General features: G+C 35.7%; 3 protein-coding genes and 1 long non-coding RNA gene across 5 annotated transcripts; 2 read left to right on the top strand and 2 right to left on the bottom strand.

Annotated features, from left to right (window-relative positions):
• The first annotated feature begins 276 nt into the window (after positions 1-276).
• LOC130509081 (protein DETOXIFICATION 44, chloroplastic-like) lies at positions 277-4,098 on the top strand. Of its 2 annotated transcripts, XM_057004658.1 has the most exons (13): positions 571-1,566; positions 1,640-1,749; positions 1,823-1,975; positions 2,059-2,180; positions 2,260-2,395; positions 2,533-2,629; positions 2,745-2,845; positions 2,923-3,086; positions 3,177-3,248; positions 3,330-3,446; positions 3,525-3,620; positions 3,713-3,834; positions 3,919-4,098. In XM_057004658.1, exons 1-13 carry the CDS (start codon positions 1,349-1,351, stop codon positions 3,977-3,979), a joined length of 1,569 nt encoding a protein of 522 aa, XP_056860638.1. In that variant the 5' UTR covers positions 571-1,348; the 3' UTR covers positions 3,980-4,098. The 2 variants fall into 2 exon arrangements, 1 of the variants encoding a protein (XP_056860638.1); XR_008943221.1 differs by lacking the exon at positions 3,919-4,098 and having other exon boundaries at positions 277-1,566; positions 3,535-3,620.
• A 1,437-nt stretch (positions 4,099-5,535) lies between these two features.
• Positions 5,536-6,582, bottom strand: LOC130509082 (PRA1 family protein B4). The gene has a single exon (XM_057004659.1). It carries the CDS (start codon positions 6,496-6,498, stop codon positions 5,833-5,835), a length of 666 nt encoding a protein of 221 aa, XP_056860639.1. The 5' UTR covers positions 6,499-6,582; the 3' UTR covers positions 5,536-5,832.
• Positions 6,583-7,678: 1,096 nt separating this feature from the next.
• LOC130509080 (WEB family protein At2g38370-like) lies at positions 7,679-9,546 on the bottom strand. Its single transcript, XM_057004657.1, has 2 exons — positions 9,113-9,546; positions 7,679-8,876 (listed from the first exon to the last, which is right to left on the bottom strand). The coding sequence occupies exons 1-2, from the start codon at positions 9,305-9,307 to the stop codon at positions 7,755-7,757; spliced, it is 1,317 nt and encodes a 438-aa protein (XP_056860637.1). The 5' UTR covers positions 9,308-9,546; the 3' UTR covers positions 7,679-7,754.
• Positions 9,547-18,503: 8,957 nt separating this feature from the next.
• Positions 18,504-19,683, top strand: LOC130510188 (uncharacterized). The gene is made up of 3 exons (XR_008943863.1): positions 18,504-18,798; positions 18,882-19,204; positions 19,351-19,683. It is a non-coding gene; the product is annotated as an uncharacterized LOC130510188 (long non-coding RNA).
• The last annotated feature ends 842 nt before the right edge of the window (positions 19,684-20,525 follow it).

The raw sequence follows: 20,525 nt of genomic DNA, 5'->3' as shown, positions 1-20,525 counted from the left end.
ATTATACTTTAATCCTTAATATTATCAGTAATTAAATATAATTATTAAACTTTCAAAAACTACTAAAAAATATTGTTTGACAGATTAGAATAATTTTTTTTTGAAAAATATTATAATATGTAGTCACATATAACTATAAATAATTTATAAGGTGTTAATAATGTTTTTTCATCGAAATCGGTTGAAGAAATATAACAATAAGTATGATATATAAAAAGTTATTCATGCAATTCTGAAACATAAATAATTGTAAGGATAAAATGAAAAGTGAATAGTATTTTAAATAATAATTATTTATGTTCGAGAGTGTACTTTTCATCATATAAAAGATAAAAGGATAAAGAGATGTTGAAATGCAAAATCCCTTAGTAAATGAAGAGATAAAAGGCTGTGGGAGATGTTCTTACTCGTGTCCTCTGTGTTTTATTTTTTTGTTAACTAAGTCTCTATGATTTTTAAAGGCATACTATAACATTTAACTCTGCTTAGCGGTAAAAACGTTGCGGATATTTATATTAATATGTGTATATATACTCTTATAAGGTACTATTATATTTCGTGAAAATGCATTCTGGGGAGATTCCAGATAAATATTCAAAATCTGATTTTGTTAATAGGTTGTGAATACATGAACATTTATTGGAGGATTGTTTCCACTAATACGACTAATGTTCGTCATATGGCTCCAAATATCAACTACAAAATGTATGCATATGCACGCCAGTAAACCCAATGCATGCTAATATGAACGGAAGAAAGTAAAAATATGCCTCCGCCTCCACGCAATAATGAACCACTACAAACTAGACCAGACCAAAAAATTAGGCATTAATCATGTCTTGGTTAAACGAGTGGAAGGGAATGTTTTTGGACCGAAGATCCTCTCTTATCATCTTCTTGGTTCTTAGTTCCCTGTATTAATTTAGGAGTTTGTAGCTTTGAGTTCAATGCCTAGGTTGAAACAGAGAATCTGAACTGCATTGTCTCTTAACAAAAGTGATATGAGCTACAAACACAATGATAACGATTCACATATCACAACGATATCCCAATTACCCGAATTAAAAACTATATAGATTTGGTTTAGACACTTAGATTTCAGATTAGAACAGTTATGTAAACTGATAAACTGAGTTGACACAAAGGAAGCAAAAGCCTAGGAAGGAAAGAATGCAAGAACCAAACTGAAAAGCCCAATAAAAGCCCATAAAAGGCCCATGATTAAAAATACTTCAAACTCCTCTCATCCGACCGTTTAATCAGTTACTACAGTAGTAGTATAGATAAAGAACATGCGGTTCTCTTTTCTTCCCCTCCGCCGAGACTTTCTGTCTTCTCTCTCTCCGTAATGGCGGCGGTCGCGACGTTCCTCTCTCTCTCCCCCTTTCGACGATCCTCAACTTTACAACTTCGCGATCTTCCTCGTAATCACAATCAATCGATTCGAAGAAGAGTCCACCTCAAATCTCCCGCCATCCAAGCTTCTTCTAAAAACTCCTCTCCTCAAAATGTACAGAACATAGTGGAATCTCCCGAACCGGATCCTGATCCTAAACCTCAAAATGGGTAAGCTTCTATACTCTTGTTCCTGCTTCCTTATTTTTTTTAAAGTTGATATCTTGTTTTATATGGGTGTTAGGATTGGTAATATCGGAATGGAGATCATGTCGATTGCGTTACCAGCGGCGCTAGCTTTGGCCGCTGATCCTATAACATCTCTTGTCGACACAGCATTTGTTGGCCACATTGGTAAAGTTTTGAACTTTCTCTTGTCTGTTTGTAACATTGATATTGAAAAACTCTGTTCCTAAATGTGTGACAGGCTCTGCGGAGTTAGCTGCAGTAGGAGTCTCGGTTTCTGTGTTCAACTTGGTGTCTAAGCTCTTCAATGTTCCTTTGCTGAATGTGACTACATCGTTCGTTGCGGAAGAGCAGGCCGTTGCAGCTAAGAATGATAACGATTCTACGGAAACAAGTAGTGTTTTGCTGTACTTGTGTAAAGATTGTTGTTATGTTTTTTTTTTTCTGACTTTGAATTTTTTTGTTTGGTGTTGAAAGGAAAGAGAGTGCTCCCTTCTGTTTCAACGTCACTGGTTCTTGCAGCTGGTGTTGGTATCGCAGAGGCGATAGCTCTCTCTCTTGGATCTGATTACTTGATGGACATCATGGCTATACCTTTTGTATGTTTACTCTTGGATCATTAACTATAAAGCTATCTATCTTTGCAGTTTTGTAAGGGGCTTGTGGTCTCTTTTGCAGGACTCACCGATGAGAATACCAGCAGAGCAGTTTCTTAGACTTAGAGCGTATGGTGCACCACCAATTGTAGTGGCATTGGCTGCTCAAGGAGCTTTTCGAGGTTTCAAGGACACAACAACACCTCTATATGCCGTTGGCAAGTATTGCAACATTCATCTTCTCTCTTTTCTATGTGTATATATATATATATGCATGAATATAGAAGTGTGACAAACATTTACAATCAACAATCACATTTAGCTGTTTCTGATGTGGTATACTCTGTATGGACAGTTGCGGGGAACGTGCTAAACGCGATACTGGATCCTATTCTGATATTTGTTCTTGGTTTTGGTATCTCTGGTGCTGCGGCTGCTACTGTGATTTCTGAGTACGTCACAAAATGTGGTAAACTTTTGATACTTAATTCGGTTTCTGTAAGTTGCCTTTGTCTTTGATTCGTGGCTTCTTATTGTTCATTCACTTGTCAAAAATGTTATTTTCAGATACTTGATTGCGTTTATTCTTCTGTGGAAGTTGAATGAGAATGTGGTTTTGCTTTCTCCTCAAATCCAAGTGGGAAGAGCCAACCAGTACCTCAAATCAGGTATCAACGCAGTCTCTTTAAACGATTCAAACGCAGAATGCTAGTATATATATGAAAATGTGTTGAATGATGCTTAGGTGGGCTTCTGATTGGTAGAACGGTGGCACTGCTTGTGCCATTCACGTTGGCAACTTCGTTAGTGGCTCAGAAGGGACCTACTCAAATGGCTGGCCATCAAATCTGCTTGGAGATCTGGTTGGCTGTCTCTTTGCTCACCGATGCTTTAGCCATTGCTGCACAGGTCTATCATCCTTTTTGCAACTTAATAAGATACAGCATTTTTGTATTTGTGGAAAAGTATTCACTTAAATGTTCTACCCCTTTGATTCAGAGTCTTCTTGCAACAAGTTTTTCTCAGGGAGAGTATAAACAAGCTCGGGAAATTCTCTTTGGTGTCCTTCAGGTTCGTTTTCCCTAACTTCCTTGTTTATGTGATTCAAGTTTGATACCAGAAAAAAGTTCCAACATGTTTAAACTTGAGCAGGTAGGTTTAGCAACTGGAACTGGTTTGGCTGCTGTTTTGTTCATCGGATTTGAACCATTTTCGAGCTTGTTTACAACGGATTCAGAAGTTTTGAAGATTGCTTTGTCAGGGACCTTAGTAAGATCTTATCTTATACCCTCCTAAAAGTTTCAGAAGGGTAGTCTTAAGACAACTTTGAATGTTATTTGAATGTAGTTTGTGGCAGGATCTCAACCGGTGAATGCTATAGCGTTTGTTCTTGATGGGCTCTATTATGGAGTCTCTGACTTTGGATTTGCCGCTTACGCTATGGTCTCTCTCTCTCTGCTTCATCAGTAGTAGGAGTGTTTGTTCTCCCTTTACATTCCTACAAAAAAGTCTGATTAGTTGTCGTTTTGGAACAGGTGATTGCTGGATTCATATCTTCCTTGGTCATGCTTGTGGCTGCACCAACCTATGGACTCGCCGGGATTTGGACGGGTTTGTTCCTCTTCATGGCGTTGCGGTTAGTTGCCGGAGCCTGGAGGTAACGAAACAAACAAACCATTCTTGTTTTCAACTACGTCTAAACAACTTCTCTTTAAGGATTGGTTGCTGTCATTGTTTTCAGATTGGGGACAAGAACCGGTCCATGGAAAATGTTGTGGTCAGCTCCAGAGAAGCTAGAATGAGTCCGCGTGTAACATTTTTTGCGGTTTGAAATGTGACACTTTAAGATAATGAAAATAAAGTGAATTAACAATGTAAAAGCATAGTTCTACAGTATGATTGATGCCGCATAGAACCTCTACCTAGAATCTGGAATACTTTAAATATGGATCCAGTCCACTTCTGTGGTAAATAACCGGATTCATTGTACAACAATCCGCTATCCAGTTCGATTCGATCAAAGTTGTTATCTTCCTATGGTTTCACTACTCAGTCTTGTCTTGGACGTTAACCGGTTTCAGAGACGTTGTCATCATTCTTCTTCATTTCTCCACCAGGACCGTTTCCAAGACTGCCCGGGAAGTTTAACTGTGCATAGCGTCCATACATGTGGCACTAGCAGCTCTGCCGTAAGCCAAGGCAGCTTCGGCTGCAGTACAAAACGTTCTAAACCAAAGTCGGTTTAGGTTTCCGCCACGGTGACTTGCTGGCTCACGTATCTCAGCCACCCATTTACCTCCAAACTTTTTGTCGAACACCCCCAAAACCGACAAACTGGACTCTCTAGTCTGCATTTTCCTCTCATACAACCTTTTTCAGAACCTGTTGCTTGAACCCTACAGAAGCAGAGAAAATGATATTTCCTTTTTAGGGTTTTTAGCTTATGGTGCAAGCTACCAATTTGACATCTTCCACATCCTTCTGATAATCAGAACACCGAGAGTCTAAGACTAATACAATTTTGGATAATAATTTCATAATATTTTATTGGTTTGTAGAAGATGACTTGTTGGTGGCATGTATCAAAGCCCTAACAATCACTGAAGGTGGAGTGTCACCTAATTATATAAATCTCGGGTAGCAATTCACTTTAAAGAGAAAGCTTCTTTAAATGGTTTGGCGCATGGCACACCCCACCAATTTGGCATTTTCCACTTCCACGATATAAACTTGTCTTCTTCCCAAACATAAACTTTATACAGCGGCCAAAAAGTTAAAGGTAGCGTTTTTTACAGGCACCTTACTTCTTTGAATTGCAAATCCCACTGCAGATATGGTCAAGATAATCAACACTGAAGGAGAGTTTGTAAAAGCCAAGACCGGGGGTAAAGGAAGCGAATATTGACACACCAGCTGCTATAATCCCTATATGAAACAAACCTAAGATCGAACGCAGCAGCCAATTTCAGGACACGAATCTGCTAGACAAGTCTTTTGTGCGTATCTCATCTACTCCCGACCCAAAAAAACTGCGTTATCCCACTTCACATCCAACGTAGACGCAACCAGATAAGGCAAAACACATAACATATGCGTGGTATTTTCAAGTCATCTCTTTGGTTAGTCCACAATACACAAAAAAATGTTTCGTTCATCGGGTAGAGCATTTCACAGGCTAAAAGTTTCAGATTTTACTTTTTATCAGTGAACTGAACAGAGCTTAAAGAAGCTTCTTTTATATCTCTGGTTTTGTCTCTGTGTTGTCTAGATCCTTTGCGTACAGATCAAGATTTAATAAACAGGTGGAACAAGAACACAAAGCTCAGATCTTGGACATTAAACAGATGATAAAAGAAGGTTCTTTAAGCTGTCTAAGGAATCTTATATAGATCAAAAGGCTGAAGAAGCCAATACGATTACCAAAAAGAGAGACAAAACATATATAATATCATCATATCATCTATAGTTATATCAAGAACACAACAAAACATTGCAATCTCACAACTTTTCACGTTTATTTTTCAGATTTATAAACCCTAAAATAAACAAACGAATCATATTGAAAAGATATTTCGTAAGCAAAAAAAAGAAAACAAAAAAGATTACACCGACGCGGTAGTGGATCTGAGCCGTCGATCATTGACCCGCATTGTCATCACCCGCGAGCGGCAATGACAGCTGGCGCAGCGGAAGAAGCGGCCCCACCAAGGAACGAAAGAAAACCAGTCGCAGCCGGCTCCTGCTCATCCAAGAAAAGATCCTCTGGAGCCCTAAACGCACCATGCGCGCAGATCAACGCCACACTAACCATAACCGCCGACACGAGCACAGATCCAACGTCAGTTAGGAACACCACGAAGATGCTGAACAAGATCAAGCAACCCAGCGTCTCCCGATCGGAGAAAGTCCGACCTAGAATCACAATCGGCTGATCGGAGGGGCGGAAGAGGTAGAGGAAGAGCCAGGAGGCGAGGAGGCAGAGGAGGAAGGCGAGGGAGAAGGGGTGGGTCACGAGGGAGAACCCGACGATGGCCGTCGCCACGGCGAGGTAGTTGACCTTGAAGTAGGAGTAGTTCTTGCGGATGCGGACGGCGGCGTCGGAGATCGATTCGGGTTTGGAGAGGGCGGAGCGGTCGGCGAGCTCGGCCCAGGGACGGCGCTGGGAGAGGCCGTTGGAGACGGTCTCGGTGATGCGGTTGATGAACGCGCGGAAGGCGGGGGTTGCGATTGGTGGGGATTGGGATTCGAGGGAGGATGGGGCGGCGGAGGGGACGGTTTGGGGGTTGGAGATTGGGAGGGTGGGAGGAGATGCGGAAGCCATTGTTGTTGTTGGCGCAGAGTTTGGCAGATCTGAGAGAAGAAGAAAGAGAGTTTTAAAGATTAGAGGTATGAAACGTGACAAGTAATTAAAGAGAGGGAAGGAGAATATATATGGGAGAGGAGATTGTTGACCTTCCTCTTTCCTTCCTAGCTACGGGTCACCGACAATATATGCCTCACTATTTTCTTTTTTTCTTTATTTTTTCCATTTTTATTTCACTTTTATAAATTCACTATTTGAGAATGTGTTATTTCTTTATGTAATTGGATTTGAAACTATTTATATAAATTTATATATTTAATTAAATTTTATGATTTCTATTTATAAACCCCAAACTTTTCTTTCGAATTTTAGTTCTCTATATTTTCAACTTAGTTCTTATAAATCTAGTAAAATTCATTTTGAAACTCTATCTATTGATTTGAATTTATGTCTTATAAATTTAGAACTAATAACATTCTCCCTCCGTTTAAAAATAGTACATGTTTAGTAATAAATGGATAATTTTCTGTAATTTTATATTTTCTATATTTTAAAACCAATAAGATTTTACAAAATATAATTAATGTTTTTGAATTTCACAATTTTTTATTATTAGTTGACAAAAATTACATTACAAATATAAAAATTGTGTTTTGAAACAAATTTTTTCTTTAGAATATGTATTTTTTTTTTGAAATAGGGGGAGTACGATATTAAAATCATAGATAAGACTGATTTAGGTGTAGATTTCTAAATCTATTAAAATACAAAAAGCTATAACTTGTTGTACTTATAATTACGATGTATAAAAAAGGTTGATTGACAAAAAGGTTTCTTTTAAAAGATGACAGATGAATCTGGCAAAAGAGCCAAAGCAAGACCCTGAACACAACAATATTGAGGTTCAAGCAAGAAACGGCTTTAAAATAATGGGGCTCATGAGTGCAGAGACTCCTTTGATCAAGTTGAGAAAAAAATAGAAACCTATGGTAGTTCTAAGCTATGTTTGTTTAAGCTAAGCTTGGAGAATGGTTAGTAAGCACTGAATTTCATTAGATGGTTGATTCTGTTTTCGAAGTTGTAGTCTTGATCAGACTAGCTTGGTTACTTTACTAATCCATTCCACTAGATGATGGTGATTTGGTTAGTCTCGGAACCCATTGTTCTATGTATCTTAGTAAACTCTAATCAGTCGGGATATAGAAGAGACTTCTTAATAGAATGTTTGTAACAAAACACAAGCAAGAAGTCAAAACACACATTGATCATTTCTATCACCTCAACTTCACAGCTATCTTCTTCTTGTCCTTGCTCTGTTTCTTCAACAACATAGCGATCTTAGCAAACCTCTTTCGAGTCACTGATCTTTTCCCATTCTCCTTCCCTTCACTCTTCTTGCTCCAAGTTTCATCATTATTTGCCAGCATCTGACCCAACGACATTTTCTTCCTCTCGCTAGCAACATTCATCACATCTGAATCCTCAGCAACAAGTAGTAGCTTCTTGCTGAGTATTTGCCCTATTGACATTGTTGGCTTCAAGACAGGGGCCGAAGATGATGAACCAACAACAGCAACATCATCATATGTCAGATGCAGTCCGTTTACATCCATCAGACGCGTTGCTCTTGGTGTTGTTGCACTCTCTCTTCTGCTCTTGAACTTGGCAGTGTTGTTCACTGATGAAGATAATCTTCTCCTCTGTCCTTTGTCTTTCTGCGAGTTTCGTAGCACATCTTCTCCTTCGAGTTTTGTAGCATTTGCAGTGTCCACTCTCTCCACAGCTTCCTCCACTGCCTTAATCTCTGCGAGTGCAACAGCCTCAGCACCTCTGGCAGCTTCCTTCATCTTTCTAGCAGCAACCAACCTTATCTTAGCCGCTTTGATCTTCTCTCTAGTGTCTTCAATCTCCGCCACTGCTTTCACAATCTCCTCCCGTGCGTTCTCTCCCGTCTTCCTGAACTCTTGAGCTTCGCGGCCGAGTCTTTGAACCTCATCATCCATCATTCCAAACGCATCATTCTCCACCACCTTCAAAGACCTTTGCATGAGTCTCTCGCGAGTCTTCTCAAGTGCATCCTTTTCTTCTTGCAGTTGCTTGTTCAAGACCTCAACAGACCCTCGTATACCCGCGAGATCTACCGTCCTCTTGCACAAATTCATCTTAGCCTTGCTTAGATCCTTTAGTACATCACCCGCTGGCTTGATACAACCGTCAACTTCCTCCTCATTCTTCTTCTTCTTCTGCTGCAGCTTCGAGTTTAGCTCTTCAACAGTGGCTTTAGTGGCATCAAGCTCCTTAACAACCTCGAGCGTCTCTCGTTCTTTCGAGATTAGATCGTTCTGTAGCTCAGCAGCCTGTCCCTTGAGTCTAATGATATCACCTTCCACGTTTTCCTAACACCAAAAATCAGAAAACTTTATCATCATTATGTGTGGTTCAAGACATGAGCCAGACAACATCAAACATCAGTTCCAAGTAATTCAGCAAAGAGGAGAAAAACATTTAGTTTGTGTCGGATATCTTCTTGTCGTGTTCAGACAAGAGCATTGCTAAACAAACTTAATCAATTAACAGCAGAGAAACCCTAAAAGTTACAATCTTTCGGACAAAGCTTAAAGAAAAGAGAAACCTGAAAGGCTCCTGGGGATTTATAACTGTGAGAAGGTCTCCAGAAACCGAAACCGCCGAACCGGTTCGCCGCCTCTCTGACTGACTCGAACGGTGTCGAAGTGTCTATCTCGACTCGGCCATTGAACGACAGATCGGAGTCAGGGTTCAAGCTCCCAGGCCCAGTTACAGAGCCACTTTCTGAGGACTCGGCCATAGAAGACAGATCTTCGGGAAGGAGAACAGAGAAGGCCAGAGAGTGAAGTGGGGAGAGAAGAGAGAAGAGAGAAGAGAGAGGGGGAGAGGGTTTAGTTTTAGTCGGTGAGAGTGGAACCAAAACTCCTGTTTTGAGGTTGATATGCTGTTGTGAATGTGACTAAGACGTGTCGGAACGATACGCCCCGCGACTGTCGCCTGTATTTGTCGTATACTGTGAGAGAGAGAGAGAGAGAGAGAGAGTGTGTTGAAAAGTCATGTGTATGTTTCCGTATGTGTTCAGTTTCGGTTTCTTTTTAGTGTTGTGTTTATTTTTTTCTCTCAACACTTGTGTTCTCGTCTTTTCTTGCGTCACCGGATGGATTGTCTGAGACTAAATAGGCAGGATCAAGTAGAGACGAGACCAAGATGGCTTGTTCTCGTCCTGTAACAAGTCCGACAAGAGTAGTTATCAAATTAAGATTACTTTTTATTTTGACGAGAGATGGTTGGGCCAAAGGCCAACTGTTTCTCCACGAAAACAATAACCATGATTAGTCCGATTTCGGTTTAATAACAATTTCATCGGCCCGAATTGAACTCAAACCTATGAACTTACGTTGTCTCAAGTCAATATTTACTGTTAATCTACTACTCGGTTAAGATTAGGTATTTTGGATAAATGATAAGCTCTTGTCGATAGCTTTGAGGTATTTTATATAATTTGAGTGAACTTGAAGAACATATAAATGCATGATTGCATAATTTTAAAGATTTGATTACCAAGATATATGACTTTTTGTTCCATCCATATATTCATGGGAGTACATATAACCTTATCCGTTGGAATGAATTATTTTGATTATAAACTCTTTTTGTTGGAATGAACTAGTCTTGATGTAAATAACTTTAATCATATAACATAACGTATTGACGTCGTGTCTAGCTCATCGGTAGGGATGCTAAACACAGGCCAGGGTCTAACCCTCTTTTATGTTATTACTAGGGTCGGCCCGCCCTACGGGCGGGATGATAATTTAAAACTAATTAAAAAAATTAGAGTAATATTTGTTATTTTTTGTTTAATATTGTTTTTATTTTAAAATATTTTATTCAATATTAGTATGAATCATTATTTTATTGATTATTATTTTTTTATTCAGTTTCATTCTCATTACAATTAATTAATTTTTTCTTACAATTAATAAGATTATTTATTTGAAGTTTCATTGCTTACAATTAACTAAACTTATGTGTTTAATTTGAAGTTATCTAATTTTATTCATTCTCTTACATTATTTTATATTGTGTGTTTCTAATTTGACTATAAAACTATATATTTTATTTTTGTGGATCTATGTTTACATGTGTATCCAATAATATATATCTAATAATTAATAAATGTATAATTTCAAAAAGAACCTGTTAGCTTTGTGGGAAATTGACGGTCCAAACATCAGCCACCTAATTGGGAATGGTGTTTTTGGTATTCACCGGTAATTTTTGGCAGAGAAAGTTCTATTGTTTGTGGACATACGTCCGACTAACTGCAGTTATTTCAATTGGGGGCTCCTTCTCATTGTCCTTAGCGCCGAAAGATAATTTCTAAGAAGAGAACTCATCCCTTGGATATCATCTCCATGGCCACCATTGCCTCCCTGTTATGGCAAACAAACGAATGGTTATCTCCATGGTTGACCTATAATGTTAAATTATAGGTTCTTTCAAGCTTACACCAGACACAAAATATGGGATCCATAGACGCCTAAGCTTTTTAAAATTACTGGAAATTGTCAATGTATGATGTTTGATACTAAATTAAAATGGTTCAATCTCAGTTGGAAGGAGTACGTTTTGCCCACAAGATCGGCAAGGAAAGGGAGAGATGATTAAATCAGTGAGTATATTTGATGTAGCGTAGCTGTTGTTTAAGTTGATAGCCTATATAATCAGACAATCAGATTATTTACTTATTCCTCACAAATCTGACGGCAATCTAAGGAGGATTTTATGTTAAAAGGTATAGACATACATGAAACCTACCTGGCTATGCAGCTTCTTCTTCTTGTTTCTACCAAAAACAAAAATTCTTTGCACAGCTGAGACTCAAATAAAACAAAACTACAAAAGTTCATATCAGCTTCTTATTTCTTATCCTCCTCTTCCTCTCTTCATCTACCGCTTCTGCATTTTTATGACTCTCCAGCATCTCAGCAGCTTCTCCTGTGGTTTCCCCTCTCTTCTCATCCATCTCATTCCCTCTCCACTCTTCCTCAATTGTGCCTACCGTGGAAGGTTTAGTCACCACCAGGTTACAATTTTGTAATTGTGGTTGCTGTTTCCTACATTCCCTTAGACCATAACTGCCTCTGTTAGCTTCTTGACCACCTGAAACTATCTGATACATTTCAGTTACCACCATTGACAATGACTCGTGTCATAGAGAACAACTTACACCATCAGCCCAGAAAAGTTATTAATTAAGAAAAAAAAAGCAAGAAGGTTGTATCTTGATCAACACTTACAGATGAAGTAAAACTCAAAGAGCCAAGCACATAATTTTTTAAAATTATGTTGTCGCAACATCAGTTGTGATGGGAAGATGACTCCAGTAAGTACTCACCAACAGCTATGTCAGCAGAAGATAAGACCAGCGCATGTCCCCCAAACAGATTTCCCCGTCTTAACAAACTCACGTAGAGCCGGAAACTTCAAAGAATCAAAATGGAAGTAAAATTAGAACACATAAGAGTCTTGCATAACTATTTGTCCTCATTACTAACTCCTTCAGATTAGTTTCATCGACTAAGCCATTAAGTGTCACAGAGACAAACACTGGAACATAAAACAGAGAAACCAAAAATTGACAGATCACCTTATGTACTTGTATATTAAAAGTCTTCTCCTTTTTCAATCTCAAAGCCAATGTTTTTGGACAGAGATACTCTCTAGCAGTTAGAGACGATCATCAAACCACAAAGTTTCCTAACTAATACAGAAATCATTTCTCCAAAAAGATCAGAACTTTGGAACAAACGAACTTTCCTTAAGACAAAACCTCAAACTATAAATTTGATAAACATTCGTTCCAACAGACACATAAAAAGAGAAATCTTTCCTAGTTTCACCAAATTGGCTCCTCGTAAAAACAATAAATTTCATTCCCAAACAATTGGATTACTGAATAAAAAAACGTCAAGATTCGAGATAGAGAGAGGGAGAGAGGACCAGGTTCTGGTACTCAGCGAGTTTGGCCATGGTGGTGCTATCCATCTCATTCCCTCTCCACACTCATCGTCTGTGTGTATTACTTCGCGGCGTCACCGACTCTTCCTCAGTTGTGCCTAAACAACAGCTACCAGCCTTCAAATCACCATGAAAAAACAGATGTGTTACAGTGTTAGCCATTATCACACAAAAAACTCTGCAAATAACTTTTTTGGATTATCATCAAATGGGAAGATGATGCTCAATGGATGCAGGATTACTTATTTATACACGAAAAAACACCGCTTAGAACTGTGATAATTATCATTGGATGAATCGTATTCCTTGATTAAAGATGTTTCTTAAAGACAATGAATCAAGAGATCCCGTAACATTTCAGGGGACGAAGTGAAGATGAAGAAGATTCGACGCAAAGGCGCAAAACACAGTTTCTCTTCAGGCCGATTCGTCCAAATTAACAGCCCATCAAAAATTAAACGATCAAAGCCCAACCTGGATTAAATGAAACGCAAAGTTTCACGACCTGAATGAACACGTGTCACACGCGAGATGAGCGAATTTCTGATGTGGCAGCTGATGTGTCAGCAGGAGAGATCCAACCTTTCTTTATGTTATTATATATAAAGCGTAGTTTTCAAAGTTACTAATTAACATGATTGTGACATGTGTCAACAATTTAAGATTGTGACATATGTCAAAAATATGATACAATTCTTTTTTTTTAAGATTTAAAGAGATTAAGAAAAATGACTCATTACAAAAATAATCATTTAAAATTCTATTTAGATTTAATATTTTTAGAAAAATAAGATAAAATAGTTAACATTTTTAGTATTTTACATTATATATTGTTAAAATTTTTATTATAGTAATTTAAAAAATTTGATTGCAACAAGTGTCAATAAATATTTAAGATTATGACATGTGTCAGAAATAAGATACATTTCTTTTTTTTTAGAATTTAAAAGAGGTTAAGAAAAGGACATTACAAAAATAGTCTTTTAAAGTTATATTTTAAGATTTAGAATTTTAAGAAAAGGAAATTACAAAATTGAAATTTTTAGTATTTTACACTATATATTGTTAAAATATTTGATAGTAATTTTAATTTTTTAAACAAAAAAAATTGGAAAAATACACTCATTATTTTCTTATAGTTAACAAACTTTTCTTTTTAATATATAATTGTATGATAAGCAATTATGACAAAAGCTACAAATATTTCACATCTATATTTAGGTTTAAGTTTCCATATATTGGTTTTACAAAATTCAATAGTATTTACGTGAAAAAAATATTACACGAGTGTTTTTTTTAATTTCTTGATAAAATTCAATTTTTATTATCATTATTACATCTTATGATGCTAACATATTTTTTTAAATTATGAAGTTGTTATCGTACATGAGTATGTGTGAATATAATGAATATGTGTTTGTTATGGTTATTATCTTAGTATATACTTTTAATTATGAGATATATTAACACAAGTCACATTTTTAAATATATAATTGTCATGTATCGCCATCATATTAATTATCATCTTTGAAGAACCAAGCAACTTTTAAGAAAAAATATTAAACAAAAAAAAATTATAAAATCCAACAAGTACAATAAATTATTTAATAAAAATCACGAATAAAAACTATCTATTAAATAAATAAACAAAATTCATCTTTGTACCATGATTATAAAATACAAATTTTAACTCGAACTTATGTATGAAAATAATTTTTTTAATTATAAAATAAATCTCACACAACATATGAAAATTAATCATAAATTATAATAAAATGATTACTATTTTATATTTTTATTCAATTAAAACATCAAACAAAATACGTTGCAATCCAACGGGCTCATATCTAGTTTAATATAAACCCAATTCTATTTTAACCCAACCCTATTTTAATCAATGGTTAGAGCTGGTACGGGATTAGCCCAATTAAATGAAAATTTATATTATTCATTTTTTTCTGTAAGTTCTAAGTATGAAAATAGAAAAATTAGAATGTGATATGATTATTTCTTCCAACTTGTTAGTCATCAAAATCATGTTCTCCATTAAAAGTTAAATATCGAGTTTTCACGTCAAAACCAAAAATAAGTTTTTTTTTTTGCTAAAACTTCAAAATCAAGTTTTTCCGGCCAAAACCGAAAAATCGAGTTTGACTGTCAAACAAAAATCAAATTTTCCACCAAAACCGCAAAAATCTAAATTTCTCACTAAAATCGCAAAAAAAATCTAGTTTTCCGCTAAAACAGCAAAACAAGTTTTCCCGGCAAAACAAAGAAAAAAAACAAGTTTAATCGCCAAAAACACAAAATCGAGTTTTTTTGTCAAAAACGCAAAATCAAGTTTTTCTAAAACAAAAAAATCGAGTTATCCAGACAAAACAGAAAAATTGAGTTTCAGCAAAAACCGCAAAATCAAGTTCGCTCGCCAAAAACGCAAAATCTAGTTTTCCCGAGAAAACCGAAAAAATCAACTTTTCCCGCTAAAACTGAAAAATCAAGTTTTCCGTAAAAATTGTAAAATTAAGTTTTTTTCGCTAAAATTGAAGATCAAGTTTTCCCACAAAAAAAAAACAAAATTTCCGTCAAAAACGCAAAATCGAATTTTCCAGCCAAACATAAAATTGAGTTTTTCCGCCAAACCGGAATCGAGTTTCCTACCAAAACAGCAAAATCGAGTTTTTTCGCCAAAATCGTAAAATCAAGATTTCTTGCAAAAACTCGATTTTTGGTTTTGGCGATTTTGACAAGAAAACCCGATACTGAGTTTAGGTGGAAAGACTCGATACTAAGCTTTAGGCGGAAAACATCATTTTGAGGTTTTGGCTGACAAATTCGATTTTGCGGTTTTGAACCCTGGACCTATATAAGTATATTTAAATATTATATAATATTACATGAATCAAAACAAAAAGATTAAAATTTAACCCTGGACCTATCAGGTCTAACCCTTTTAAAATCATATTTAAAAAGTAAGGGTTAACCCAGTACCGGCTTAACAGGGAGGGCGGACGGTGCGACCGCCCTGGCCCGCTCCAAATCCAGCAATATTAGGGGCCTTAATTTTTTTCATTAGCTTGTATATGATCTAGGTTTGGACTGCATTAAACACACATTGTCACAAAATTTTCTAGTTGAAATATGAGATAAAAGGATGTGCATGTTTTGATTCTCGTGTGAATAGCTCAAAGAAAAATATTTTCTTTACCAACGTTAACAAAATGTTTACTGTAGGGCCTCTAAAAGAGTTTTGCCCAAGGGCTCTTGTTCATCTTAAACCGGCTCTGGCTAACCCTGTTAGGGCAAAATTATTGCGGTCCTTACATCGAATCTTAAGGAGGGGGACCATAAAATGGTAAAAACGAACGGAGAAATCGTTAAATAAGAGATGACTTCGGAAGGTTTTCAACTGTTCGGGGATTCCACCAACACGTAACGGTCCGCAATTGGTTCTTTTTCTTTTAATTTTTCAGACACAAAAAATTAAAAAATAAAAATAAAAGAAATAAGAATCCCATTAAAGGGTTTGTGCGATAATATTGCTCTTAGGTTGAGTCTATATTAACATCCCTAATGATCATAAGACTCGTGAAAGCCTCCTAGAGCAACGAAAATGGTGGAACAAGTGTCCTAGCCGGCAGAAACAGCTCTGAGGCCTAGCATGTGACAATGCCTTTTATTAGATAAGTATGTTCATTCTCTGATTTCCTGTCCTTCTCACCAGAATCTACCAAAACTGAAAAGCGTCCATATAAGAAAATGTGTTTTACTTTCAAAAGAAAAAAGAAAAAAAAAATGTGTTTGACGTTTGGCCATTTCCTAATTACATGTGTAATGCGCCACATGAACTATACATGTAGCTTCATTGTGACTGAGGATATCATTTTCATTCGCCGAAAACACAGTTTCTTTTTTTGAAAAAGGGTTTTCATAAAACACAGTATTTTTAGTTGTCGGTCTTCCAATAATGAGAATGATCTATTCATCTGAACTCATGTGGTACCAGACATGGGTTAAGTATTCCCTTATCCCTATTAAGTATAACAATCCTCCATACTTCTACTGAAAAGGATCCAGAAAATTAGAAAGCCTCTCTTCATACTTTTATACAGTACATTCACAAAGACCCTCATACCTTTTCTTTAACCAAAAGTCTTCTGTTTAATTCTGGTTTATTTTATTTTTCTCACCTAAAAGATTACATTTAGTACTAACGTGATCTACGTAGTGTTTTCGCCAATTATTTGTCCAACTTCTTGTTTGATTTTTCTGCCTTTGTCCAAACACTTTAAACCAATATTTTCATTTTGTTTCTGTCTCATTTGTCTTAGATTTCATCTTGATTTGAGGATGGCTAATGCAGTCTATAATGTTTTAAATTACCTTTACTTGCACCTTTATTTTATGAAGCACTAGTTTTCCATTTAATCGCAATAACAAATTTAAGAGCAATTCTCTAAAAATATACACTTTTTAAGTGTTTGTTTTAAATATAACTTTTATGGGGAATCCTTAGTTTTGGAAAATAAGAACCCAAACATATTACTTAAAAATTTCTTGGAATTCATTTAAGGTAAACAAATAATTTATGCTATTATTAACGTAAAATTTGGTATATTATATTTGAAAAAAAATTATCTTTTTTCTTTATTTCTCTAAATTATTTAATTCTTTGTCTGCTTTGAAATCACGAAAAGAAAAGACAAGAAGCTAAAGTATTGATTAGGTTAACCAAGCCTGGAGTCGTATGGAATTGATACATGTATAATTAGATAGCAATTTTTATCTCAGATTAAATTATTATGTCCAGGTTGTGAAAGTCGAGCTTGTGATGCTCTCTTGTTCTCGGGAAATAATGGGCAAATAATTTACAAAACGTTGTTCACAAGTGATTTGTATTACATCGTTAAATATTAGGGAAAATAGTACTTGCTGACTAGGAAAAAATCCTAGTTAAGAAGATTCTACAAGGAAAATAGTAGAGGATACTTAGCAAATGATCACATAATATTATATGATTAGCAAACCTTAACACGTTGATCAAAAAAAAAAAACCTTAATAACACAAAATATGGATAGAGTACATTTTAAAGTTGATTTCTTACAAGAAAAGTAAATAGATATTATCTTAGAGATTCAGAGATTAACAAGAACATGTTACTTATAAAAATATGTTTATCGTATGCTATATTTTTTTTTGTAACTTAATCGTATGCTATATTGATACAATGATTCCTAGATACGTACGGTTATAAATTATGTGTTAACAATATTTTTAGCGGTCCTACACGAATGAAAATTTGAAAATTGTAATCATTTTAAATTTGATTTTAGTATCATATATACAATGTAATTTCGTACTATATGTACAGCTGACATTTATAGTCGTTTAATGAGTTATTTATCAAATACACAATAATGTGAATTCAGTTCTCGTAAGGAATCATGTATGCCTTGAAATAGATGTACAACTAAAACTTAAAATATAGGCGTCACTGAGAACTCTCTCTTTATAGAACTATATTTCGCCGATAAAAAGTCGAAATTCACAATGAAAATGTGTTATGGAGTTAGTTAAAACAAAATTATACTAAAATATATAATTATGTGAAATATGATCAGTCTTACGGCCGATTAATCACAGTGAAAAATGCAACCAAAGATTAAAGAACTATATCATGTTCAAAGAATCTGAGCACCGTCAAAAGAACCAGTGAATTTTATTTTATTTTAAAACTAATAATAATTTTTCCTTCAACCACTCTAGTAAATAGATGATTTATGACCTTAAAACAGTACCTAATCTATTTATATAAAGTATGGTTGCTTCTCTCCTGGGCCGCCACGTCAGCTGCCAGCGCACAAATTCCTTCTCCCAGCGTCTGACACGTGTATCTGTTTAATGAAACGCAGAGTGTTGGGTTTCGTCTATTGGGCCTTGCTTCAGGTTATGGTTTTCGGCCCAGCGACCGCGTAAGCAGTGTGAAACCCTAATACGTGTTGATACGAGTTCTTCGTTCATCCTCGACCGCGGACATGACGATCCAGATTCTGTAACATATGAGTCGTGATTTATTTGTCTTAAATCTTCTTAATTCTTTAGCCCACTACAAAATCTTCGATAACCCTCCTGAAGCTCTGTATATAAGTTGCCTGCGATGAACAGACCCACATGGCACTCTCCAACGATGGGATTCTACCCGAGGTCTCTTCTGATTCATGCTTTCGCTCCAAAGCCGAGATTCGCATTCTTCGTCTTCCCAAATCGAGGTATTTTTACAATCCCCTTCTTCTTGGATCTGATTGCGATTTAGTTAAATCTTAACTCAATTGTGATTCATGAATCTTAACAGAGGAGACTGGTTGTGATTTAGGACTGTCTTCTCCTCACTTATGGTGTTATTCTCTACGAGGATACTTATTAAAATCGAAAAGCAACCATAGCTTCAAGAGCTTTGTGCCAGAGCTTTATTTCATAGTTTTACTGACTATACCTATTTGTTCTTCTTCTTTTTTCCGTCTATAGGCTGTCTTTAATTATTATCTATTGTTTGTGGATTTCATTTTGCAGTAGATTCTACCTCACAAGTACTTCAATTTTCCACCTCCTAACATCGACTCATGATCTATCTGGGATTTTCTAAGTTTGTGGCCTTCCTTCTTTCGAGTATTCAAGGTATTCTAAGGTTCATGCTCATCCAGCGCATTCCACCTTCTGTTTCACATATTTTAGATTTGATATATATACCCATATTTTATAGATGCTTTTTTGTCTGAGTCTGCTCTCTCTCTCTTGATCGTTATGTTTACTCCCTTTTACAGGATTGGTTTTACTTCATATTTTCACCAGTTGCCTTCATACAGCTTCGCAAAGCACACAACTTTCTTTTTAGCTCTTCATCCTAGGTAGTTTGGATTGTGATTGCTGGTTTTTTTCCTTTTTGGCTTTTATTGAAAGTTCTGATTCTTTGAATCAACATGGACTTCGATAAAAAAAAAGTGAATCAACATGGACTATTGACTTTAGATTAGTTTTTTCTTTTGCTGGATATGTAACAAAAACCGATGTCACTTGCTTCTACTACAAACATTTTTAGAATTTGTGCTCATTATTCAACAAAAATGTAAAGTTTTGTGTCAGAACTACATTAACAAGTTCAGCAAACAATGGGGGTGACTGTATAGTCTTTTTGGAGTAGATATTTTGGAGTAAAACAAATTTACTCTAAGTTCAGCTGAAATGCTACCAATCAGTTTAGTCAAAAAAAAGTTATCGATCAGGTTGACTATTATTATTTTACTTTTACTCTGTATACTATTGATAAAATAGAAAAAGCAGTTTAAGTGTTACTCTAGAATTGACAAGAAAAATACAACTAATGCTACTTTTTGTTTCTCTTTCATCTTTCCACCTTTTAATATTTACTCTGTTTTTCACCATTATATTTACTCTGCATTATTCCAAAAGTTTCCAATTCTAACCAATATGACATAAACATTCAGTTTTGAAATTAAACTTTAAGTCACTACTCGGAAAGTTAGAAAGTTGTTCCTTTTCAGAAAACCCAATAAAGACAAGACTGAATGCCTACATGAGAACGAGGAACTGATCTGCTGGTCAACACGAAGAAACTATAAAGGATCCTGATCATTCCAACTATGGAGAGAAGGTCCAAATCTTAAGAAACTAAAAAAGATCCTGACCACTCCAACCATGGAGACAATGAACCTGGCCAAAAGTTTCCCAATTCCAGTTCCCAAGTTTTTAGAATTCACTGAATAAAGTAATTGTCTTTCAACTTCTTAATTAATTAGTTCTGGTTTCGTTTGTTCAAGTACAATTGGTACACATGGTAATTTTAGTATTTATGTTGTTATAAAACTTTTTTGTTAGACTAGAACAGATGTAGTTTTTTTAGTATTTGGTTAACAAGGAAACCAAAAATCTGGTTAACAAATACTAAAAAAATATATTTGTGGGAATCAAAATTATATAG

Source organism: Raphanus sativus, chromosome 3 (assembly GCF_000801105.2).
Source record: "Raphanus sativus cultivar WK10039 chromosome 3, ASM80110v3, whole genome shotgun sequence".
Taxonomy (NCBI): Eukaryota; Viridiplantae; Streptophyta; class Magnoliopsida; order Brassicales; family Brassicaceae; genus Raphanus; species Raphanus sativus.
The sequence above is the reverse complement of the archived record's forward strand: the minus strand, read 5'-3'. Positions and strand labels throughout refer to the sequence as shown.